Genomic DNA, 25,851 nt, shown 5'->3' with positions numbered 1-25,851 from the left:
AGAACCAGTTGAGAACCTGAAAGCAGAGATCAGAGGGAACTCTGTACTATTAAAGATGAAACATGTGTCCTGCAGGTCTGATCAGATGCAGCTGTGTGAGGTTACTCCTCACACACAGTCCCGCTACCCAAACACAGCTGGTCCCACAGCTTTCTAGCCATGATGTCCAGACTGATCAGTCAAGAGAGCAAATACACCGGTCAGGCATAACCAGGCATTGTGGTGGTTGTATGTTAGTGTGTGTTGCACTGGTGCGAGTGGATCAGGCACAGCAGTGCTAATTGTTTAGACGTTACATTGCTAAGAGGGAGGTCAGAAGGCAGTGAGCTGGCGACGGTATCAGGGACTACCCAGAGGGGAAATGGTGAGGCGTGCAGACGAGGGCCTGTTGAAAACAGCAGTGAAACAGGGCAGAGGTTCTGTTAGAGGAAGCGCTCTATTTAAGTTTTACTGTATATCTCTGTTTAGCTGAGATCTTCATTCCTCCCCACACCTTTTTCTCTAGGGAGAAACTTCAGGTGTTTATTTGTTTCATCTGTCTGTCCACCTGTGGTTCCATTGTTCTGTCTGTCTGTGGTTCCATTGTTCTGTTGTTCTATCCGTTGTTCTGTTTATCTAGCTATCTGTCTGTCTATCTCTGTCTGTCCGTCTGTCTGTGGTTCCGTTGTTCTATTGTTCTGTCTGTCTATCTGTCTATCTGTTGGTCGGTCTGTCTGTCTGTCCATCTGTGGATCCATTGTTCTGCCTGTCTGTCTGTCTGTGGTTCCATTGTTCTGTCTCTCTGTCTGTGGTTCCATTGTTCTATCTATCGATCTGTCTGACTGTGGTTCCATTGTTCTGTCGTTCTGTCTGTCTGTCTGTCTGTCTGTCTGTCTGTCTGTCTGTCTGTCTGTCTGTCTGTCTGTCTGTCTGTCTGTCTGTCTGTCTGTCTGTCTGTCTGCCTGTCCATCCATCTGTGGTTCTGAACCTGATATTGCTGCAGTTTCATGGGTTCAACTAAAGGGCACTGCTTCTTTGGTGGAAGGAATTGCCGATATTAAAGCTCATTAGATACGTCGTTCGAGACGTCTTTGCATCACTTTCGCAGAGCATGCTGTGTGTTATCATGAGCAGCGTCACGGCTGTGGTGATCTGCTGTACTCGAGCCGCAGCCGTGATGTTCACAGTAACACATTTCCTCTCGGTTTCGTTTTCTGTGTAACAGCTGGACATCAACTCGTTAAAAATCACTCACCAAACCCGTCCAAGTTCAGAAGCATAATCTGGTATCTCATCTTCAGAAACGAAGAACTTCATCTGCAAAATGTTCATTTATTTTTAAAAAGTGTCATTTTGGGATGTGTGAAGTGTTTGGTTACTAGTGTTACTTGTGTGTGTTGCAGGGGTTCAGGCACGAGTCCAGTGGCGATTCAGAAAGCCCAGCAGGTGTCTCAGGGTTTGGACATGTTGTCAGGGAAAGTGGGAAACGCAGCACGGAAACTGGAGGCCATGACCAACGCCAAACAGGCGCTGGCCAAAAGAGCAGAAGCTGCTCAGGTACAGAATAGACACACAAACATGCACAGACATCTGGACCCGGTCCCATTTCATATTTTCACCCCTACCTTTCGTTTTCGAGTGTCGTTTTTTCCCCTTGTTCCTGAGCTACGGGGCAGTGGTTGAGATCTTCCCTCTGAAATGAGCCCCTCTAATAAAAGAGCATCACTTCATTAACAGCTACTAGCGCCGCTCTGTAGGCGACCCTGCCCGTCTGCAGGGACAGCAGAGGAGGGGAAAGTTCAGCTCCTCACTGCTGGGCTTTAGTTACATTTAGGGATCAGACGCCTTCAAAGAGGGGGGCAGTTATTTATTATCACCCCCCCTAATTCTTCAGTGATATGAAGCTGAAGTCAGAGATTCTCCAGATTCTTGTTCGAATTTTCACGTTCCACCTTAAATGGTGATGCAGCTCTGATGCCTGCTGGACCATTTAAGGTGGAACGGGAAATTTAATTACCTTAGTCTGGTATTTACAGTTACCATCCAGTGCCAAGCTCTCCTAATCAAGCTGAACAATTCCAAGTGGTGGTTTGGAAAGCCGAGAGAATACAGGGGGTCTTAGGCCAAAAAAGCTTGAGAACTGCTGCTGTCGGAGTGTGATGATGGTGATGATGGTGGTGATGGTGATGGTGATGATGATGATGTGTGTGCAGGGCTGGCTGGCGGATCCGGCTGCGAGTCCTGAAGGTGAAGAGCATGTGAAGGCGGTTGTGGCTGAAGCCAGGAAAATCGCTGATATGTGCGAGGATCCGCGCGAGAGAGACGACATCCTGCGCAGTCTGGGAGAGATTACGGCACTGACCGGAAAGCTGAGCCAGCTCAGGAAAGCGTGAGTGTTAAAACAGAGATTCCAACAAATTTAGTTTTCCATTCTTTTACTCCAGATCGACCGAGACACGTTTAGTGTCTGAAGTTTACTTCATCAGCTAATCTAGCCAACATTGCAGCACAGTATTCTGTGCGCTTGCAACTTTTCCTATTTGTGTGATAAACACTATCATTTATCAGCGATGCATCTGAGACATTCTCATATCATATGTCCTTGTTTCCATCAAAACGGTTGGCAAGACCAACTGAGTTTGGACATCAAATCTGTGTAAATAGTAACAAACGGGATGCGAATGTGAATAGGGTGGGAAAATTTTCACCACTTAAAATGTATTTTAGCACGTTTAAACATCATATTTAATAGTCCAACGAATATTAAACTATGGATTATCACCATGAAACACAGTATGTTTAATATTGAGTTGTTAATCTGAGTTAATCTGTCAGCTATATTGCCTTACCAGACTTGCAGCTGCGTGGCTTCATACCGCTGCCTCACTTTAGTAGGTTTTTTCCAAGGTAAAAACTTATAATCACTTAATATCCATATTCATACTATTAGATTTCATAAAACTGGAAATAAAATGCAGGAAAACTGCTCCCTCTATGGAAGCTGGTGTACGGAATACTGATGACACAAACCGATGACCTTCGTTTATTAAGTTAAGATTAAGTGACCCTTATTACTCCCACAACAGGGAAATTTCCCCTCCACATTTGACCCATCCATGCAGTGAAACACCACATACACTCTAATGAACACACACACACACTAGGGGGCAGTGAGCACACTTGCCCGGAGCAGTGGGCAGCCCTATCCACGGCGCCCAGGGAGTAGTTGGGGGTTAGGTGTCTTGCTCAAGGGCACCTCAGGCATGTGCTGTCGGCTCTGGGGATCAAACCGGCGACCTTCTGTGGTCACGAGGCTGGTTCCCTGACCTCCAGCCCACGACTGCCCCGATTTCTTTTAAAGTTCTGGCCCTAATATAACCAATGCACAGGGATGGAGGAGTAGCCAAGCAGTGCACTGCTTTTTGTAGATAACTACACATTCTTGTAGATTATAGCTGTAGCACCTACAAATTTTCGTGTAGCTATCGTGATAATTTTTGCTACAATTTCATTACAGGCTTCAGGCAATCTGCGCAAAATCTGAACCACAGCACGCAGTCGTTCACTGGGATAGTGGCAGTTGTGCACTAGTTAGCTACTCCTCCATCCCTGTTCATTGGTTATATTAGGGCCAGTACTTTAAAATAAACTTGGACAGTCGTGGGCTGGAGGTCAAGGAACCAGCCTCATGACCAGAAGGTGGCCAGTTCAATTCCCAGAGCTGACAGGATGTGACTGAGGTGCCCTTGAGCAAGACACCTAACCCCCAGCGGCTCTCCGGGTGCTGTGGATAGGGCTGCCCACCGCTCCGGGCAAGTGTGCTCACTGCCCCTAGTGTGTATGTGGTGTTTCACTGCACAGATGGGTTAAATGAGGAGGTGAAATTTCCCTGTTGTGGGACTAATAAGGGTCACTTAATCTTAATGAAGCTTCCGATCGATTACCGTGGTGCTAACTGTATGCCTAAATAACTCGCTCACCCCAAACTGTGTGGAGGTGTTCAGTATCTCTAACAGTCTGTATGATAGTCTGTGATCTAAAAACATGGACTAAACGTGTCGAAGTTGCCCAGACATGCTGTTGCTGCTGCCACCAGGGTTAAACTGAACTAAGCTGAGCGTTGGCTCACACCTAGAAATGACGGTTCTTAAAGGATTCTTTAGTAAAGAAAATGGTTCTCTATAGAAACATGAACACTCAAAGAACCCTTCGCATGATTAAAAGGTTCTTCGCATGGTGAACGGGTTGGTGAGAGAATGTGCAGTAGATGGTTCTGTATAGAAGCCTTTTGAAGACGGATCAGTATGGCACCAAAAAAGGTTCTTCTATTATTACAAGCATGACACCATAACAGCAGAAGAACCCTTTTTGGGTGCAGTATAGAGTCTAGAACCATCTCCAGCACATTCTCCATCACTCTGAAGAACCATTTCATGATGCTAAGAGCTATTTATTCATGCAAAGTGTTCCTGGTTCTATATAAAGTCATTTACCTTTAGTCCAGCTTCACTAAAGAATGTGACTGGTGTGAATCGGCCTTGAGGTGGAGGAATTGTGTCTTTTGCCAAACTATTCCTTTGAAACACCACTCCGCTTTACTGGGAGAGAGACTGTCGGACATCTCTTATAATAGGCTGTAGAATCTCTCTGAGGCGTAATGTCTCCAATATAACGTCTTCAGTTTGAAGTAATCCCGTCTTCCCTTGTCCGTGTGTTTTAGGGGTAAAGGTGACACCCCTGAGGCTCGCGCTTTGGCCAAGCAGATTTCTACAGCTCTGCAGAACCTGCAGTCTAAAGCCAACCGCGCCGTGGCTAACAGCCGGCCGGCGAAAGCTGCGGTGCACCTGGAGGGGAAGATGGAACAGGCTCAGCGCTGGATGGACAACCCCAACGTGGAGGATGGAGGAGTGGGTGAGTCCAGAGTGCTGTGAGAAAGTCTGATCCATGTGGAGAGATCTCAGGAGCCAAATCCGTGTTCTTCTAACCTGCATGCCATTGATGTTGGACACACAGTCACAGAGGATTATTTGGGTTTTTGTTTGTTTTACAACCCCGTTTCTAAAGTTGGGACGCTGTGCAAAATGGACAAAATGCAATGATGTGCAGATCATTTTAACATTGTATTTCATTGAAAATAGTAAAAGGCAAGAAATCAAATGTTGAAATTGAGAATTTTATTGTTTGTTGAAAAATATTTGCCCATTTTGAACATTTGACGCCTGCAACATGTTCCAAAAAAGTTGGGACGGGGGCAAAAAAAGGCTGGCAAAGTTGTGTAATGCCAAAAAAACACCTGGTGGTAACATGATTGGGTGTAAAGAGCATCTCAGAGAGGCGGAGTCTTTCTGAAGTTTAGATGAGGAGGGGTCACCACTCTGTGAAAGACTGCACCATCAAATAGAGCAACAACTCAAGAAGAACGTTCCTCAACATAAAACAGCAAAGAGCTTCTGCTTTTCATCGTCTACGGTGCAGAATATCATTAAAGACTCAGAGAATCTGGAGAAATCTCTGTCTGTGAGGGACGAGGCTGAACACCAGTATCTGCTGGCCGTGATCTTTGGGCCCTCAGGCAGCACTGCATTAAAAACAGACATGATTCTGTAGTGGAAATCACTGCATGGGCTCAGAAACACTTCTGAAAACCACTGACTGTGAACACAGTTCATCACTGCATCCACAAACGCTGTTAAACTCTAAAACACAAAGAAGAACCCAAATATAAACAGGATCCAGAAACGCTGCCACCTTCTCTGGGCCTGAGCTCATTTACAATGGACTGAGGGGAAGTGGAAAAGTGTCCGGCGGTCCGACGGATCAACATTTGAAATTCTTTTTGGAAATCATGGACACTGTGTCCATGAACGTCCAGACGACGTCTTTTTCAGGGAAGACCTTGATTATTTCAGCAAGACGATGTAAAACCCCATTCTGCATGTATTACAGCAGCACTGCTCCGTATTAAGAGTCCGGGTGCTAAACTGACCTGCCTGCAGTCCAGATCGGTCACCACTGAGAACATTTGGCACATTATGAAATGAAAAATACGACAAATGAGATCCTGAAACTGACGATCAGCTGAAATCCTGAATCAGACAAGAACAGGAAACATTGCACTGTCAGAGCTGCAGCAGCATCTCCTCAGTTCCCAAACACTGACACTCTGTGGTAAACAGGCCCCGTCCCGACTTTTATGGAACGTGTTGTTGGCATCAAATTCAAATTTTCTTTCTAGTATTTTACTTTAAAAGTATAGTTTACTTGATTTGCATGTCATTGCGTGTGATCTGCACAGCGTTCCAGCTTTTTTGGAAATGGGGTTCTTTTTTTTTTTTTTTTTTTTTTTTTTTACACAATTCAAAAATACGAACTCTGTGATGGACCAATAAAAATGGTCCAACTTTATAGCAGTAAGCAAAGTTTTGAACCGTTAAATGACATATTTTGTTGATTTGTAGTGAAAATTAACACATCCTGTGCACCAGCGGTGTTGAACTCGTCCACTAAAAGGGTCATATTAAAAAATCCAACAAAACCACAGCCGACCTGGATTTATTTCATTTTTACTTGGCCAAGTTCTAAATATGCCATCATCAACAGCAAAATCGGCACTGAATACTTGAACGATTCCGAAACAATTTCAAATATAACTAAATTGTTGAACACTAATAAAGTATAAACTATAATAAACTATAAAACAGTAGGCGAGATTAGCTACAGTTAACTGTTAAACCCTTTACCTGTCCTCAGGAGGTATGCATGCTGGGGACCGTAGTGCAGCTCAGAGTGAATCGGGCTAAAATTAATAGAAAATTAAATTAATTTCTAGTGGGATTGTGCCATGGGACCTGAATAGGACCGCGGGCCTTCTGTTTCACACACTTCTCCAAGTTTTATTGCGCACTTTCTGTTCATTTAGTTTGACAGATTGGAAATAAGTCATAGCTTTATTCATATTTTTATGTTAAATTCATCAAATGTTGCCAAAACTGGTCAGAATTTGTAAAGTGTTTTTTCCCACCATTGCAAAATATTCATGACATTTTTCCTCCTCTACTAGTAAATTTCACAAATTTCACAAAACACAAATGTCTTGTGTTTGCTGGGTCGAAGGAGTTGTTCTAGAAATGTGATTGGTTAAAAAAGCAAGTTTATTTTGCCTTTTCAGATTTTTAACAGTGAAAAAAACAGAAATGCAGTACAAAGCAAACATAATCAGGAATAAAGTTCTTACATCACACATTTAAAGTGGTTGGAAGTATTTTTTTTAAATGTTTTTTTATTTAAAGACTTCGGACTTTAACACATGACATTTCAGCAAATCACACAATTTTTATGTATTTATTTCCGTTCTGTGGAATAAAGGGCTTTTCTTTGTAGCCTGTGGTGTTTATGTTTGAAGAAATATGTTGTGCATGTTTTCATCTGAAATAAGACTCGCGTCTCGCTCACGCGTTCAGGTCAGGCTGCGATCCGTGGCCTGGTTGCCGAGGGGCGTCGTCTCGCCAACGTGTTGCCGGGGAACCAGCGAGCGGACCTGTTGGGGAAGTGTGAGCAGGTGGAGCAGATGATGGCTCAGCTGGCTGAACTGGCGGCCCGCGGAGAGGGCGAAACGCCGCAGGCCCGCACGCTCGCCAAGCAGCTACAGGAGGCGCTCAAAGTAAGACCCAAACACAGACGCCCAGGCTGGCTTACGTACCTGGGGGTCAGGTGTGTTGACAAAGTGGCCAAACCGTTTTTTTAAGTGTTCAGGTAACAGTCGTTAAACACAAAGTCCAGGAGCGGACCTGAGTGGCTTCAGCCACTATTTTGGGTGGTGGGTCATTCTCAGCACTGCAGTAACACAGACGGGGTGGTGGTGTGTTAGTGTGTGTTGTGCTGGTATGAGTGGATCAGACACAGCAGAAGAAAATAAAAGAACATTTTAAAAAGGAACATAACATTGTGTTTGTGTTATTGTTTGTTTCAGGATCTGAAGGGTAAAATGCAGGAGGCCATGACGCAGGGGGTCTCGGACATCTTCAGCGATACGACCACTCCCATCAAACTGCTGGCCGTGGCCGCTACCGCCCCACTCGGCACTCCAAACAGAGAGGAGGTAACACACACACACACACACACACACACACACACACACACACACACGGGATATTTAAACACCCTCTCGGTCGTACTGCCGCACTGATGCGGTGACGTGCATCGCTCTGAAGGTTTGCTCTGAACAGAAGACATTATTCTGTAGTCAAGGTCACGACTTTATTAGGAACTCCGAGCAGAGAACTTCCACTTCCAGGAGAATTCCCACTCTGTAATGTCTACTGCGTCACTCAAGCACTAGAGGGCGCTCCTGAGCGAGTCCAAAATGAATGGGTTAATATGGAGCCTTTCAGTAAAATCAGTTTATAAATGCTGAAACGTTTTTACTGTAAAAGAATTCATTCATTTCCTGAAAAGCTTAAAACATTTTAACACCGCTGTTATATTTAAGAGCTTTTAAACACGGCGCCTCATGTACGTTCGTGATGTCAGAGAGCGCGAACAGCCAATGAGCTGCTCCGCTCACCCATCAATCATCACGCTCTAGCAGTAAAGCCCCGCCTCCTGCTGCCCGAAACCCGTTTACTGTAGAATAAAGGAAACACACAGGTGAGATTTCTCTGCTGTTTTAGTGAAACTCGTCCTTCTACTGTCTGAAATGAAAGGAAAGTTCTGGGCGAGTGATTAGAAACTATTTTAACCCTTGTTTTTAGCCGTTGAGCTCCATTTACTTCCATTCACTGAGGACTCGCTCGCGGGCGCCCTCTGCTGTTTGCAGTCCTGTTTTTGATATAATGGGCGAAATAGGAAGCGGCCAGGCTCCTCATAAACCGGCTCTGGTTTTCTCTGTGGGATTCATGTGTTTTTGGAAAGTGCATCTATCGCCTCCCTGTGGTAAACAAAAATGATGCATTTAGTCCTGTGTGTGTGTTTTTCCACTGGCTCTTTAGATTTTTGAGGTAATTAATGAGTCGAGTTAGTATTGTAATATTATTATAGTAATATTGAAACGACGTGGCACGAAAGTAAAATAAAATGTCAACATTTTTAAGCTTGCTGCTTTGTTTTTATGGCATTTTAGTGGTCAGTCAGTGCAACAGTGTCAGCTTACATGTAGTGATCGTCGTATTGTGACTCTTTGATGACCAAATCAAATAATTTTTAAAAAAATCACAGTGAAAATTGAGGTGAAGTAAGCTGGTGTGTTGAGCTGAAGGGTTAAACTGTTTTCTCCAATGTTTATACTGAGCAAATGAGCTGCAGCCACACACATTCACACTTTCAGCCACGCTCCTGGATTAGAGGGAAAACATGGTTAACACAGTGTCAAATCACTGACCACACAAATGGGCAATGAAACCCAATCACTCTCCTTCTCACTGACCCCACCAGCTCTTTCTTATATAACAGGATTTAACAGCATATGGTGGATGCACTGCAGCTCCCATGCAAAATAAGGATCCTATCTCATTGCATGCATTTTTTTTCATATTTATTTTACAATAAATTCCATTATTTAAGCTTTATTTTATTTAAGTTTTATTTAACCCTCTATTGCACAATGTTGCCTCAGGACAACAAGCATTTTCCTCACTTTACAGTAACGTTATACAAATTTAAAGACAACAGTAGGGTCAACAATAAAAGGAAGAGTTGGAGTAAGTCAATAAAAAGCATTTACTTGGTCGTATTGTCTCTTTTAAACTTCTTTTTTAATGTTCAGTGTGAACTTTTTTGCTTATGAGAATGCAGAAATATGTTTGTTGCTTACAAGCAACACTGTGCAACAGTGGAATGGATTTGGCCAGTCACAAGCCAGGTCTCACCACTTCAGGGAACACCACTCTATTTCATTTCTTCACATTGTTGTACAATGTTGCCTCAAGGCAACATAATCCAAAAGGAGACCTGCACACTTTTTTCATATTTATTTCTATAGTAAATGCCTTTATTGAAGCTTTATTTTATTTAGGCTTTATTCAACCCTCTATTGCTTGATGTTGCCTCAGAGCAACAAACTACTTTTCCTCACTATACAATGACATTATACAAATTTAAATACAACATTAGGGTTCACATAAAGGGAAGAGTTTGAATAAGTCAATATAAAGCATGTACGTGGTTACACGGTCTCTTAGTGAGCATTTTTATACTTCTTTTTTAACATTCAGTATGAACTTTTTTTCTTATAAGAATTTGCAGAAATATGTTTGTTGCCTACAGGCAACACTGTGTGACAGTGGAATGGATTTAGCCAGTCGCAAGCCAAGTCTCACCACTTCAGAGAACATGGCTCGGTACCATTTCTTTCCATTGTGGCGTATTGTTGCCTCAAGGCAACATAATCCAAAAGGACCCTCTGCACGTATTTTTTAAAAATGTTTTTGAATTTAATAATCAGGTCCAAAAAATTAAATGAGGGACTGTTTTGTACAAGAAAAGTGGATTGAATATGTTTATATATTGTCTCATAAAGCATGCAGCATTAGGTTAAGCTTAAAAGCGTTAAAATGCATTAAAATCAAATCTATGCAGAAATAAAATATAAATAACCCTAAATAGCATAGAGCACTTATTTTTTAGAGGTGTAGAGTTGTTGCTGATGTTTTGCTACATTATTTGTGCACTTCTGGCTTTTCTGTTTGCTTTGATGTCAACATTTTTGTTGTTGTTGTTGTTGAATAATGCGTGTGAAGCCTTAGGCACCTAAGCACATTATTTAAAAGTATTTATATTAACAATAAGTGTCATTTTGCTGGTAAAATTACTGTTTATCATTATGGAACACTGGTCCCAGATTTCTCCTGAACGCCTCCGGACATCACAGCTTTATTAAATTCCATCTTAAACCTGGTAAAACATAATGAAGCATTGATTAGACAGCGCAGGTATTGGAGGAGAACTACAGTTAATGCTGGTCCTCCGGAAGAGGTTTGAAAATGGTTGAACAAACACACTGACGTTCATAAATCACTACTAACTGCATTAATGTTGTTTGTGTTTATATTGTCAAGCAGTATTTAAAAGCTGAAATTTGCACAGTGCTGTATGTAAATAACTGTCATTAATCAATAACTCGTGTGTGTTCAGGTGTTTGAGGAGCGCGCGGCGAGCTTTGAGAGCCACGCTGGACGTTTGGGGGCAACGGCAGAGAAAGCGGCCGCTGTGGGAACGGCCAATCGCAGCACAGTGGAGGGAATCCACGCTGCGGTCAAATCCGCACGAGACCTGACGCCACAGGTAGAGAGACGGAGAGAGACACAGGGGGAAAGGGGGAGAGACGGACGGGAGGGGGGGGATAGGGCGACAAAGGGAAGCGAGGAGAGACAAAGAGAGAGAGAGGGAGACAGGGTACAGAGAGAGACTCGGGGAGACCGTGAGAGAGGGAGACAGGGTACAGAGAGAGACTCGGGGAGACCGTGAGAGAGGGAAAGAGGGTACAGAGAGAGACTCAGGGAGACAGAGACAGAGGGGGAAAGGGAGACAGGGTAAAGAGAGAGACAGAGGAAGACAGAAGGACACATGGAGAGAGACAGAGAGAGACTCAGAGAGAGGGAGAGAGAGATAGGGTGACATAGGGAAGCGAGGAGAGAGAAAGAGGGAGACAGGGTACAGAGAGAGACAGAGGAAGACAGAAGGACACATGGAGAGAGACAGAGAGAGACTCAGAGAGAGGGAGAGAGAGATAGGGTGACATAGGGAAGCGAGGAGAGAGAAAGAGGGAGACAGGGTACAGAGAGAGACAGAGGAAGAGAGACTCAGAGAGACCGAGAGAGATTGAGACAATACAGAGAGACAGAGGGAGACGGAAGGACACAGGGAGAGAGACTCAGGGAGACCGAGAGAGAGGGAGAAGGGCACAGAGAGAGAGAGAGCGAGGGAGACAGAAGGACACAGAGAGAGAGAGATAGGGTGACAGGGAAGTGAGGAGAGAGAAAGAGGGAGACTGAGTGAAAGAGAGAGGGAGACGGGGGGGCAGAGTGAGAGAGACAGAAGGACACAAGGACCGAGACGGGGAGAGAAATAGAGAGGGAAAAGGAAATGGGAGATGGAGAGAGAGAGCGAGAGAGAGACAAGAGGACTGAGAGGGAGAAAGGGAGATGGGGACAGAGGGAGACGGAGAGAGAGAGAGACAGCGAGAGAGAGAAAGAGAGAGGGAAAAGGAAATGGGAGAGAGAGACAGAGGAAGAGAGAGAGCGAGAGACAAGAGGGAGAAAGGAAGACGGGGACAGAGGGAGACAGAGAGAGAGAGAGAGAGAGAGAGAGAGGGAGACGGGGGAGAGAGAGACAGTGGGACAGAGAGAGAGAGGGAAAAGAAATGGGAGGGGGAGATGTAGAGAAGAAGGTCCACTTACAGCATTTGTGCCATTTTATGTGTCAAAATCAGTCCTGGTTCATTTCTATGTGACCATTTTCCAGCTTCTGTTTACCATTCGATAACTAGCGGTCAGTTTTTGTTACTTTCCCTTTAAGACTGATCTCTTTCTAAAGGGCGTCCCAGCTGAAATACTCCTCATGACTTCAGCCTGAATGGGCGGGGCTAAACTGCAGTAGGCAGACGAAGGCAGATATGAGCAAATGTGTTTACAAACTCGGTGATTTCAAAACGGACTGTTTTTGCAGCTTAGTGTTCGTTTATGGACGGTATGGACTGAGGAGCGAATAGAACAATGTTTACATACTACATTAAACCATTAAACTCCTTCAATTAAAAAAAACGAGCCATATGGTTTTCCGTAGGTTTAGTCATCGTAAGTCAGCATTCAAAAGTTTGAACACTCCAGATGAAATGAATGAAGATAACACGTCCTCTACAGAGAACTTTAGTCTAATTCAGAAAACAAACAGTAATTGTGCATTAAAATGTGCAGACGGGTCTCTCTGTGGAGGAAATATTGACTTATTTTGGAATCCCCCCGCAACCCCCCGCCCCCCCCCCCCCCGGAATTTGTAATTGGGGTGCCAAAACTTTTGCACACAACAGTATATACTCACAGGGCCTCTTGTGGCTCATCTGCTTATTTATGTTGTCACTATTCAGTATATAGTATAGTGTTGTCATGATGAAGAAAGCATGCTCGTGAGCAATTTGAGGGCAGAACAGTAGGTAACTTCTAGCCTTCATAACTTCTGAAGTGCCCTTGAGCAAGGTACCTAACCCCCAACTGCTCCCCAGGTGCCATGGATAGGGATGCCCACCGTTCTGGGCAAGTGTGCTCACTGCCCCCTAGTGTGTCTTTTCACTTGTGTGTGTGCATGTGGGTGTTTCACTGCATGGGTGGGTTAAATGCGGAGGTCTAATTCCTCTGTGTGCAAACACAGTTGACAGATGGTTCTGAATTCAATTCAAGAACACACAAGAATTCATCAGATCACCCATCAGATTCTGCCTGACCATCCAGAGAGATTTCATCCACCTGTGACTGTCAATCAGCTCCAAAAGTCACCCAAACCCCACTGCTGTCATATTACATCGCTGCTTTTAGCTCATTATAAACAAATGGTTAACAATAGCGACATGATTCACACACAGAACATCAGAGGAACCTGCCCTCACTAGCCAGAGTGAGAGAAACCAGCTCGGACATCACACAACCCAGAAATACAGCATAAACATACAGCCAGATCAATGTGAAACCTGCTGTTAGCTCTGCTTTAGCCTTCATGTGGAAACAAAAGGGTTGAAACCGTGTTAAAAGCTCAGACTTTTGATGGGCAGTGTAACTGAGATTGAAATGGTGTGTGAGAGGTGGCTGATGGGAGACAGTAGACGGTGAGAGTGTTGCTGGATTCTCTGCAGGTGGTGTCTGCTGCTCGAATCCTCCTGAAGAACCCTGGAAACCAGGCAGCTCATGAGCATTTTGAGACCATGAAGAACCAGTGGATCGACAATGTGGAGAAGATGACAGGTGAGTTCAGAGCAAAAAATCTGATTTAAGCAACAAGCTTAACGTGAACGTAGACTTTGACGGCACTTGCTCGTGCGCATTTCCACAGTGGAAGTCGATCCCTCATTCAATCCCTTGGTCAGCCCCCCAGGCGATCCCTTTGTCGCCTCCCGGTCAATCCCTCGGTAGGTCCCCCCGGTCGATCCCTCAGTCAATCCCTCGGTCGGCCCCCCAGTTGATCCCTCAATCAATCCCTCAGTTGGTTCCTCAGTAGGTCCCTCAGTTGGTTCCTTGGTTGGTCCCTCAGTCAGTCCCTCGTTTGGTTCCTCAGTCGGTCCCTCAGTCAATCCCTTGCTTGGTTCATTGGTCGGTTAATCAGTCAGTCCCTCAGTCAATCTCTCGGTCGGCCCCCCGGTTGATCCCTCAATCAATCCCTCGGTTGGTTCCTCGGTCGGTCCCTCAGTCAATCCCATGGTTGGTTACTCGGTCGGTTAATCAGTCGGTCCCTCAGTCAATCCCTCGGTCGTGCCCCTGGTTGATCCCTCAATCAATCCCTTGGTCAGTCCCTCAGCCAATCCCTCAGCCGATCCCTCGTTCGGCCCCCTAGTCGATCCCTTAGTCAATCCCTCAGTTGGTTCCTCAGTCAGTTCCTCAGTCAGTTCCTCAATTCCTTAGGCAGCAATTTTATCATTTAGGCTGAAGTTTCTGTACCAAAAAAATAGAAGAGACTCATCATAGCCACTCCGTGCTTGAAGAGGTTTTAAATGAAACGGCCAAGCGAGGCTGAGGCTGCAGCGTCCGAGAGCAGTTTAAAGAATCCGAGGACACAAACCAAAGAAGTGGCCATGACCGAGTATCGGTCCCTTTTTTACGGCGAACTCACACACACTGTGGGTGATGAGCCCAGCTGTCAACCACTGGAGCTTCATAATTGCTCCTGTGATGCTGGCGAAGATGAAACCCAGGAGCAACTAGTGTTTGCTCGTCTTCATGATTGTTTACCTCTGGACATGAAGCTCTTAAAATGTTGTATTAAAATCAGTGAATCAATGAATGAATTGATCTACATCAGTCAGTGTTGTTTTTTCTCTCTGTTCTCTTTCTCTCCTTACCAGCTCTGGTGGACGAAGCGATAGACACCAAGTCCCTGTTGGATGCGTCTGAGGAGGCCATTAAACACGACCTGGAGAAGTGTCAGATGGCCATGGCCAATCACCAGCCTCAGATGCTGGTTGCTGGGGCAACGAGCATCGCCAGGCGGGCCAATCGGATCATGCTGGTGGCAAAGCGTGAGGTGGAAAACTCTGAAGACCCCAAGTTCCGCGAGACGGTGAAGGCCGCGTCCGACGAGCTCAGCAGCACCATCTCCCCGATGGTGATGGGGGCCAAGGCTGTCGCCGGCAACATACAGGACCCGAGTGAGACCCTTAAACTGCTTCTCACTCAGAATCACCACCAAATTCACAATAAAGTTCGCCCTTATCATCAAACTGTCTGTACCACTTAACTACCTGTCTGATTCTGAAATTTGGATTTTAAAAGCTGTTTAGCAGGAGAGTTCAATTCATCAATCAATCAATCAATTAATCAAGTCTTTATTTAACCTCAGATCAGTGAGGGTGACTCTCGTTAACAATGTTGCTGGGTTAATACAGAAAAAAAGAGATCTGATATTTTCTGACACATTGTCAATAACAGAGTAAATTTAATAATAAAAATGACTCAAATCAGGTTAGTATAAAAAATGAAACTGAATAATAAAAATACCTTTACAAACAGTAGAAAATGGATAAAAAAATAATTAACGTGTAATTAAAATATAAAAATGAATAAAACCAAAAGGAGATTCACAAAAAACGAGGTTAAGATCAAAAAAGGAAGCTAAAATGAATTAAAATGACTGAAATTGACCTCTCTTTCTTTCTCTCTCTGCCTCTTTCTTTCCCTCTCTCTTTCTTTCTCTCTCTCTCTCTCTCCCTCTCCCTCTCTCTCTCTCTCTCTCCCCCTCCCTCTCTCTCTCTCTCCCTCCCTCTCTCCCTCCCTCTCCCTCTCTCTTTCTCTCTCTCTCTCTCTCTCTCTCTCTCTCTCTCTCTCTCTCTCTCTCTCTCTCTCTCTCTCTCTCTCTCTCTCTGTGTCTCCCTCTCAGCTCTTCAGAAAGGTTTTATGGATTCTGGCCACAGGATTCTTGGTGCAGTAGCTAAAGTTAGAGAGGCCTTCCAGCCGCAGGAGCCGGACTTCCCACCACCCCCTCCTGACCTCGAGCAGCTGCATGTGAGACCTCTTGTTCTCTAATGTTTTCCTGCTGTTTTCATCTCATCTTCAGTCGCCCTGATAATGAGGAAAACGCTGCAGACCAACTTTCCCATCCGTGAAGAAGTGCAGTTTCAGAGATGTGGTAGAAACGTGTCCTGAATCTGATCCTTTTCTTCATGTGTGACACGGATGTCTGTCTGTGTGTCAGCCTGAACAGCAAAAACACCGAATCTGACATTATATGCGGTCCTGGAATCCGATCTGTGGTCATTATGCGGTCATTATGCGGCAGTGCGATCAGTCTGGACAGCCAGATTTCATGCGACTTTTCCGTCCGTCCATTTCGACACTCGTTATAATTTTGCGAGGTTGAGAGTCATAAACATTTGGGCTGATGTTTCTGTACAAAGAATCTGAAGGCATTGATCTCACCCGAAGAGATTTAGAAAGAAACGACTGAATGCCATCCTCTGTCATACTTTTCTTTATTTTTAAGCGTAGACTGAGTGGCTAGATGAGCCTGGGCCCAGCGTCCTGCTATGGCTGCATATCGTCGCTGTTGTATTCTTCTGTCTTTTCTCGTTTATCCCTGCATAGTCACGTCTTTCTCACCTGTCACTTATCATGTACAGGCTGAGCCTCAGTCCTGCTATAAAACTGCTTCAGCCCAGTGTCTGGGTGTCTGGTACCTGCGCTCACTTCTCCAGACATTCGGCTGGTCCCCTGGTTAAGCAAGGTTTTGGATTCTTCACAGTCCAGTGAAAAACATGTATCTCCGTTTTTTTGCGATTTTTACTTTTCCGCATCGCTTCAGCTCAACAGCTGTTCTTTACGTTGTGTGAAAATTTCATGAGGATTGGACCAATAGAAATGCTCCAAAATTGCTTCGATTAAGATCTCTTTCCATTAACTTACATTGAAAGGCAAGAGAGTTTTTGCCCTCTCCTGTAAATTTACTATTTTGGAGACACTTGTTTTTCTTTGGACAGTAGCAATCTGTTGCGTTTCGATTGCTGGAATGCAAAACCAGCACCAGACTAGCCTAAACCAGCATAAGGCCAGGATAGAAGTCTAAGCTGTTTTATTCTGGTCTGGTGCTGGTTTAACACCCGGAACACAACGTATGCTGGTTTTGTTGGTGACCAGCCATCCTGGTCTATGCCAGCTTTTCTGGCCACACTCTGAGGGTCTAACTAAGGCTAGGCCGAGTATCTCATCCTTAAACTGTAATCCTGACTTTTACCCTTAACTCTCACAGCACTGTTCATATGTGTCCTTATGCTTTATGCATGGACAGTGTTCTAGGCTGAGCAGACATCATGGTTGGGGTTCACCAGGCACAAGCGGGCAAATATATAGAGGTATATGTACTGGTCTGAAATAACATGCTGGAATAGAAAACGTCCCACCAGTCCTGTCCACGCAAGAACCTCTCAGCAAGCTGGCATTAATTAGCTGTATTTTTTTTATTCTTCATCAGCTGAATGACGATGCTGCCCCTCCAAAACCCCCCCTGCCGGAGGGTGAGGTGCCTCCCCCAAGGCCTCCCCCTCCTGAGGACAAGGACGAGGAGTTCCCAGAGCAGAGAGCTGGAGAGATGGTCAGTGAACCCATGATGGTCGCCGCCCGGCAGCTCCACGATGAGGCTCGCAAGTGGTCCAGCAAGGTTCAGGACGTTTACTTTGTGTTCGCGTTCGTGTGTGTGTGTGTGTGTGTGTGTGTGTGTGTGTGTGTGTGTGTGTGTGTAAAACAGAGAAAATGTATTTCCAAGAAACTGTCAGACTAAGTTTTGGCCTTACTTGATAGAATGCTACCAAATTGTAAGTGTTAATTGGGGGTTTTCACAAACATAGAAGATTGCAATGTGGTGTCCCACAAGGCTCTGTTTTAGGGCCTTTAGCATTCTTTGTTTACAGTTCCTTCAACACGTGTTGCCTTCTGCTTTATGCTAATGATTCTTGGTTTGATTCACCAGACTGTTCTTGTAATGTTCACTAATATTAATACCGTAACTCTTTTTGTTTTTTTTGCCCCAGGGCAATGACATCATCGGCGCTGCTAAGCGCATGGCTCTTCTGATGGCCGAGATGTCTCGGCTGGTGCGCGGCGGCAGTGGGAACAAGCGTGCGCTGATCCAGTGCGCTAAGGACATCGCTAAAGCCTCGGACGAGGTTACCCGCCTGGCCAAGGAGGTCGCCAAGCAATGCACGGACAAACGCATCAGAACCAACCTGCTGCAGGTACGTACATACGCATGCAGTTAAACCATGGTCACTCGGGTCACTCGGGTCACTCACCTCGCTATTCTCAGCTGATTAAGGACCACGATTATCACGATACTTCAAGACATTTTCAGAATACACAGTACGCATCATAATATTTAGTTTATTTGAGATTTAATAAGTTGCAGCAGACAAAATTATATCTATGATCTATAATAATAATAATAATAATAATAATAATAATAATAATAATAATAATAATAAACTTTTTATTGAACGTTTTGCAAACTGAGCTGCATTAGATCTTATCAAACAGGCCTAAATACGCTCTCTTTCTAATGAAACATGTAGTTACTCAGGTACTGGCGATGTCCATAGTAAGTTCAGAAAAGCATATTATGACACAAATGATCACCAATATGATAACATCATCATCATCATCATCATCATCATCATCATCATCATCATCATCATCATATTGCCTAGCTCTGCTAAGCAGTGTGTTTTGTATGAGCGACAAAGGATTATGATTATGCAGATTTTCCGGGTTGAAGAGGAATTCTAGCCTAAAACCTTGACCCCCCGCCCCCATCCCCCATGGCAATAAGGAACTCCTGATTTTTGCATCTGACTGTAGCTAAAGAGCTCAGTACAACAGTGTCTATAACAGTCTGTCTGTCTGTCTGTCTGTCTGTCTCTCTCTCTCTCTCTCTCTCTCTCTCTCTCTCTCTCTGTCTCTCTCTCTCTCTCTCTCTCTCTCTCTGTGTCTCTCTCTCTCTCTCTCTCTCTCTCTCTCTCTCTCTCTCTCTCTCTCTCTCTCTCTCTCTCTCTCTCTCTCTCTCTCTCTGTGTCTCTCTCTCTCTCTCTCTCTCTCTCTCTCTCTCTGTGTCTCTCTCTCTCTCTCTCTCTCTCTCTCTCTCTCTCTCTCTCTCTCTCTCTCTCTCTCTGTCTTTCTCTCTGTCTCTCTCTCTCTCTCTCTCTCTCTGTCTCTCTCTCTTTCTCTTTCTCTCTCTCTCTCTCTCTCTCTCTTTCTCTTTCTCTCTGTCTCTCTCTCTCTCTCTCTCTCTCTGTCTCTCTCTCTCGCTCTGTCTCTCTCTCTCTCTGTCTCTCTGTCTCTTTCTCTCTCTCGCTCTCTCTCTCGCTCTGTCTCTCGCTCTGTCTCTCTGTCTCTCTCTCTCGCTCTGTCTCTCTGTCTCTCTCTCTCGCTCTGTCTCTCTCTCTCTGCAGGTGTGTGAGCGTATCCCCACAATCAGCACTCAGCTGAAGATCCTCTCCACAGTGAAGGCCACCATGCTGGGACGCACCAACATCAGTGAGGAGGAATCTGAGCAGGTGAGAAAAAACCTCGGTCCATCTTCTTCCTCCGCTTTCTCTTCGCCCAATCCCGTTTCTTATCTTTACCCCTTCCGCTCGTTTTTGAGTGTCACCTTACGGATAGCAGTACTGAAACCTTCCACTACAAAATGGATCAACGTTTCAAGAATCCGATACGTCATAAAAGCCGTCAACGACTATTAATGTTTGTCTGCAGCAAATCAGAGAAATAATTAAAAACGAAGATGTTTTCAGCGCCTGTGAACGCCGGTGGGTTGGATGTGGTTTACACACACAGTGTGTTTACATGCACTAATATGATCACTGCAGGAAATCTGATTTTGTCAGTAATCCAATCAACACGTTTGGATGAACTAGAGTAATCAGATCATGGGGAAACTCCAGGTCTCCGTGAGTCAGACAGTAATCAGATTTCTGCTTTACAACCAGCCGATAAACTCGCAGAAGAAGACGTGACGTAAACGTAATGTAAGACTCAGACTTCATGACTCTGCTTTTTTTTTTTTTTTTAAATCATTGAGCCACTTTACCTCAAAATATGAACCTACATCATCGAGAAGATGAAGAATATTTAAATCTTTCATTTCATCAAGCATGTATTTGGTTCCAGTGTCACTTCAAAAGTGTTTCTCTGCGTCACGCAGCGATGCTGCTGCTTATTTCCGGTACCGCCATCTGTTTTCACACATGCTCAGACTGAGAAATCAGAAAGAAATCAGAGTGAGAGCTCAGACTGAGAAATCAGAAAGAAATCAGAGTCAGAGCTCAGACTGAGAAATCAGAAAGAAATCAGAGTCAGAGCTCAGACTGAGAAATCAGAAAGAAATCAGAGCGAGAGCTCAGACTGAGAAATCAGAAAGACATCAGAGCGAGAGCTCAGACTGAGAAATCAGAAAGAAATCAGAGCGAGAGCTCAGACTGAGAAATCAGAAAGAAATCAGAGCGAGAGCTCAGACTGAGAAATCAGAAAGAAATCAGAGCGAGAGCTCAGACTGAGAAATCAGAAAGAAATCAGAGCGAGAGCTCAGACTGAGAAATCAGAAAGAAATCAGAGCGAGAGCTCAGACTGAGAAATCAGAAAGAAATCAGAGCGAGAGCTCAGACTGAGAAATCAGAAAGAAATCAGAGAGAGAGCTCATACTGAGAAATCAGAAAGAAATCAGAGCCAGAGCTCAGACTGAGAAATCAGAAAGAAATCAGAGCGAGAGCTCAGACTGAGGAATCAGAAAGAAATCAGAGCGAGAGCTCAGACTGAGAAATCAGAAAGAAATCAGAGCGAGAGCTCAGACTGAGAAATCAGAAAGAAATCAGAGCGAGAGCTCAGACTGAGAAATCAGAAAGAAATCAGAGCGAGAGCTCAGACTGAGGAATCAGAAAGAAATCAGAGCGAGAGCTCAGCCTGAGGAATCAGAAAGAAATCAGAGCGAGAGCTCAGCCTGAGAAATCAGAAAGAAATCAGAGCGAGAGCTCAGCCTGAGAAATCAGAAAGAAATCAGAGCGAGAGCTCAGACTGAGAAATCAGAAAGAAATCAGAGCGAGAGCTCAGACTGAGAAATCAGAAAGAAATCAGAGCGAGAGCTCAGACTGAGGAATCAGAAAGAAATCAGAGCGAGAGCTCAGACTGAGGAATCAGAAAGAAATCAGAGCGAGAGCTCAGACTGAGAAATCAGAAAGAAATCAGAGCGAGAGCTCAGACTGAGAAATCAGAAAGAAATCAGAGCGAGAGCTCAGACTGAGAAATCAGAAAGACATCAGAGCGAGAGCTCAGACTGAGAAATCAGAAAGAAATCAGAGCGAGAGCTCAGACTGAGAAATCAGAAAGAAATCAGAGCGAGAGCTCAGACTGAGAAATCAGAAAGAAATCAGAGCGAGAGCTCAGACTGAGAAATCAGAAAGAAATCAGAGCGAGAGCTCAGACTGAGAAATCAGAAAGACATCAGAGCGAGAGCTCAGACTGAGAAATCAGAAAGACATCAGAGCGAGAGCTCAGACTGAGAAATCAGAAAGAAATCAGAGCGAGAGCTCAGACTGAGAAATCAGAAAGAAATCAGAGCGAGAGCTCAGACTGAGGAATCAGAAAGAAATCAGAGCGAGAGCTCAGACTGAGAAATCAGAAAGAAATCAGAGCGAGAGCTCAGACTGAGAAATCAGAAAGAAATCAGAGCGAGAGCTCAGACTGAGAAATCAGAAAGAAATCAGAGCGAGAGCTCAGACTGAGAAATCAGAAAGACATCAGAGCGAGAGCTCAGACTGAGAAATCAGAAAGAAATCAGAGCGAGAGCTCAGACTGAGAAATCAGAAAGAAATCAGAGCGAGAGCTCAGACTGAGAAATCAGAAAGACATCAGAGCGAGAGCTCAGACTGAGAAATCAAAGAAATCAGAGCGAGAGCTCAGACTGAGAAATCAGAAAGACATCAGAGCGAGAGCTCAGACTGAGAAATCAGAAAGACATCAGAGCGAGAGCTCAGACTGAGAAATCAGAAAGAAATCAGAGCGAGAGCTCAGACTGAGAAATCAGAAAGAAATCAGAGCGAGAGCTCAGACTGAGAAATCAGAAAGAAATCAGAGCGAGAGCTCAGACTGAGAAATCAGAAAGACATCAGAGCGAGAGCTCAGACTGAGAAATCAGAAAGAAATCAGAGCGAGAGCTCAGACTGAGAAATCAGAAAGAAATCAGAGCGAGAGCTCAGACTGAGGAATCAGAAAGAAATCAGAGCGAGAGCTCAGACTGAGAAATCAGAAAGAAATCAGAGCGAGAGCTCAGACTGAGAAATCAGAAAGAAATCAGAGCGAGAGCTCAGACTGAGAAATCAGAAAGAAATCAGAGCGAGAGCTCAGACTGAGAAATCAGAAAGAAATCAGAGCGAGAGCTCAGACTGAGAAATCAGAAAGACATCAGAGCGAGAGCTCAGACTGAGAAATCAAAGAAATCAGAGCGAGAGCTCAGACTGAGAAATCAGAAAGACATCAGAGCGAGAGCTCAGACTGAGAAATCAGAAAGAAATCAGAGCGAGAGCTCAGACTGAGAAATCAGAAAGAAATCAGAGCGAGAGCTCAGACTGAGAAATCAGAAAGAAATCAGAGCAAGAGCTCAGACTGAGAAATCAGAAAGAAATCAGAGCGAGAGCTCAGACTGAGAAATCAGAAAGAAATCAGAGCGAGAGCTCAGACTGAGAAATCAGAAAGAAATCAGAGCGAGAGCTCAGACTGAGAAATCAGAAAGAAATCAGAGTGAGAGCTCAGACTGAGAAATCAGAAAGAAATCAGAGCGAGAGCTCAGACTGAGAAATCAGAAAGAAATCAGAGTGAGAGCTCAGACTGAGAAATCAGAGAGTAATCAGAGTGAGAGCTCAGACTGAGAAATCAGAGCGAGAGCTCAGACTGAGAAATCAGACAGAAATCAGAGTGAGAGCTCAGACTGAGAAATCAGACAGAAATCAGAGCGAGAGCTCAGACTGAGAAATCAGACAGAAATCAGAGTGAGAGCTCAGACCATTTAAATAATCAGATTAATAATTCGTGGCTCCTTCCGCTCTCTCAGTAGCATTAACTCAGACTTAAGCGACCACGCAGCAGTAGACGAGCGATTACTGAAAGCAGCAGTCCGGCGTTCGGGTGAGCGGCTCCGTAAATGTGTTTATAACGCCAAAAACTGCCGTTACAGATTCTGCCATGAGCATTTTTACTGCTGCTCGTCGTCCCACACCGCCAGAAGTTGTGTGCCATCGCTCGTCTGCATCAGTATCCCCACCACCAATAACGATACCATGTTTAAATGCCAGTATCGGCACCGATACCAGTAGAGTATCAGTATCACTTGACCAGGGCGCCCAAACTTTCGCATATAACTGTATATAAATAAAGTTAAAGCTGCCTGTGTTTCTCTCCACCAGGCGACGGAGATGCTGGTCCACAACGCTCAGAACCTGATGCAGTCGGTGAAGGAGACTGTGAGGGAGGCTGAGGCGGCTTCCATCAAAATCCGCACAGATGCCGGATTCACGCTGCGCTGGGTCCGGAAAACACCCTGGTACCAGTGAGGCGGCGTTCGGCCCGGACCCCGCACCGCCAGCCCACCGCTTCACTCCGCACCAGCTCCTGCAATATAACACACACTCGCACCCTCAGGTCCAGGCGGCGTGTCCCCGTATCCCAAACTCTCCTCCTGTATCTGCTGCTCTTCCACACCTCCACTACGGAATGTAAGATAAGCTGTTATGTTTCACTTGAACAGCTACTGTTGCTTTTCTCTGATGCAGAATTCCTTTAGAATTTGTTAAAAAAAAAAAAAAAAAAAAGAAAAATTTTTGTTTTTGAGATTCCCAAATATTATATTTTCTATTTAAATCTGGTGACGATTATTTTCATGTTTTGGTGCACAAAGGGCTTTTTTTTAAGGACTCAAACTTTCTTAAGTAACACTTTGCAGTCGTGCGTGTTTCATCCTTTAAATCAGCGTCTAAAATCATCCGTTAAGGTTTGCGACGCTCACACATTCGGATATATGACGTGTCGTCAAACTCTGCCAAAGACTCGTCGTCGAGTTCGTGACGTTCCAATTTGTTTTCGTGCTTGTTCATCAAAAGGGGATCAGCGCAGACGATTAAACGAGTGAGGATTTTTCTTCCAAAACATTTTCCAGTTTTTTTTTTTTTCTTTCTCAATTCTTGTGCGTTTTTGCAAGAGAAGGCGCTGAATCACCTCCATAGGCACAGGGTTTAACCTCAATCTAGGTTTTAGTGCACGCTCAGCAGCACAAAAGCCTCTGGGTGATTTTGTGGGTATTACATATTATACTCAAATATTTTGGCATAAAATTTGCCGTGTAGTTTACTTGGCCTGGTGGTTAGTATTCTAGCTTCGGTTGCTGTGTCCCTCTGCCTGGAAGAAAGTGGAAAGTGATGAGAAACAGCATCACCAGCCTCAACGTTCACCCCAAAAAGGTGTGAGATGGCATGTGTTCAATTCTTTCGCAAGATCATGTTATAGATTATTGTGACACTGCATTAAAGGTATATAAATAATAAAAATAAGATCAAATAATAAGATAAATAAATAAATTCACTCTATGGTGGTACTTTTTGGTGCCTTGTCTTACGTAAGCACACAAGAAATGACCAAAATTGTTCTGGAAGTCTCGTCCTGGAATTTCGCAGCATGTGAGCTTGGCTGGTGTTATGGGATCAGATTGGGTGGGTTTCCTCTTCCTCCTGTATCTGGTTTTTCTGTTGTCCTGTTGTTGTTGGGTTGTTTTGTATACATACTAACTGATCTGTTGACCTTATACCAGGTGCTCAAAGGTCTGTATTCATCATGAACGAAGACACGCCTAATTAAATAAACACACACACACACACACACACGCACAGTCTTTACCGTCCTGTCATTTGAAATAGACTCCCACCGTGCTGAAATACACTAATGAACACACTCGTATTTGTAGGAGTGCTTTAGGGTTTTTTACTCTCTTCCCATTTTCTAATGTTGACCAGACAGAAGTTTGAATGTAAATATCAGTCAACCCTGTTATGATTTGCTCATGTATTATGTGCCTTATTAAAAGCATCTAGTAATCAACTAAAAACTGTCCGTGGTGCTGATTTTTCACTCTGTAGTTCTACAGTTACAGACTGTAGTCCATCTGTTTCTCTGATACTCTGTTACCCTGTTCTTCAGTGGTCAGGACCCCCATGGACCCTCACAGAGCAGGTACTGTTTGGGTGGTGGGTCATTCTCAGCACTGCAGTAACACTGACTTGGTGGTGGTGTGTTAGTGGGTGTCGTGCTGGTGCGAGTGGATCAGACACAGCAGTGCTGCTGGAGTTTTTAAACACTGTGTCCACTCACTGTCCACTCTATTAGACACTCCTACCTTGCTGGTCCACCTTGTAGATGTAAAGTCAGAGACGACAGCTCATCTGCTGCTGCACAGTTTGTGTTGGTCATCCTCTAGTCCTTCATCAGTGGTCACAGGACGCTGATCACAGGAAGCTGGTGGCTGGATATTTCTGGTTGGTGGACTATTCTCAGTCCAGCAGCGACACTGAGGTGTTTAAAAACTCCAGCAGCACTGCTGTGTCTGATCCACTCAGACCGGCACAACACACACTAACACACCACCACCACGTCAGTGTTA

At 44.6% G+C, this 25,851-nt stretch overlaps 1 protein-coding gene across 2 annotated transcripts in view; it reads left to right on the top strand.

Annotated features, from left to right (window-relative positions):
* Positions 1-25,299, top strand: part of vclb (vinculin b) — a 72,294-nt gene extending 46,995 nt beyond the window's left edge. For both annotated transcript variants that reach the window (XM_017723888.2, XM_017723889.2), the window contains exons 9-21: positions 1,383-1,536; positions 2,193-2,368; positions 4,700-4,890; positions 7,440-7,639; positions 7,949-8,077; positions 11,107-11,256; positions 13,817-13,925; positions 15,020-15,322; positions 16,051-16,175; positions 17,638-17,823; positions 18,194-18,397; positions 19,607-19,711; positions 23,609-25,299. In XM_017723888.2, coding sequence (XP_017579377.1) covers positions 1,383-1,536; positions 2,193-2,368; positions 4,700-4,890; positions 7,440-7,639; positions 7,949-8,077; positions 11,107-11,256; positions 13,817-13,925; positions 15,020-15,322; positions 16,051-16,175; positions 17,638-17,823; positions 18,194-18,397; positions 19,607-19,711; positions 23,609-23,755 — 2,179 coding nt within the window. In that variant the 3' untranslated portion in view covers positions 23,756-25,299. The remainder of the gene's footprint in view (positions 1-1,382; positions 1,537-2,192; positions 2,369-4,699; positions 4,891-7,439; positions 7,640-7,948; positions 8,078-11,106; positions 11,257-13,816; positions 13,926-15,019; positions 15,323-16,050; positions 16,176-17,637; positions 17,824-18,193; positions 18,398-19,606; positions 19,712-23,608) is intronic.
* Positions 25,300-25,851: the final 552 nt, after the last annotated feature.

The sequence above is a fragment of the Pygocentrus nattereri genome, chromosome 13 (assembly GCF_015220715.1).
Source record: "Pygocentrus nattereri isolate fPygNat1 chromosome 13, fPygNat1.pri, whole genome shotgun sequence".
NCBI classification, from domain to species: Eukaryota; Metazoa; Chordata; class Actinopteri; order Characiformes; family Serrasalmidae; genus Pygocentrus; species Pygocentrus nattereri.
The sequence above is the reverse complement of the archived record's forward strand: the minus strand, read 5'-3'. Positions and strand labels throughout refer to the sequence as shown.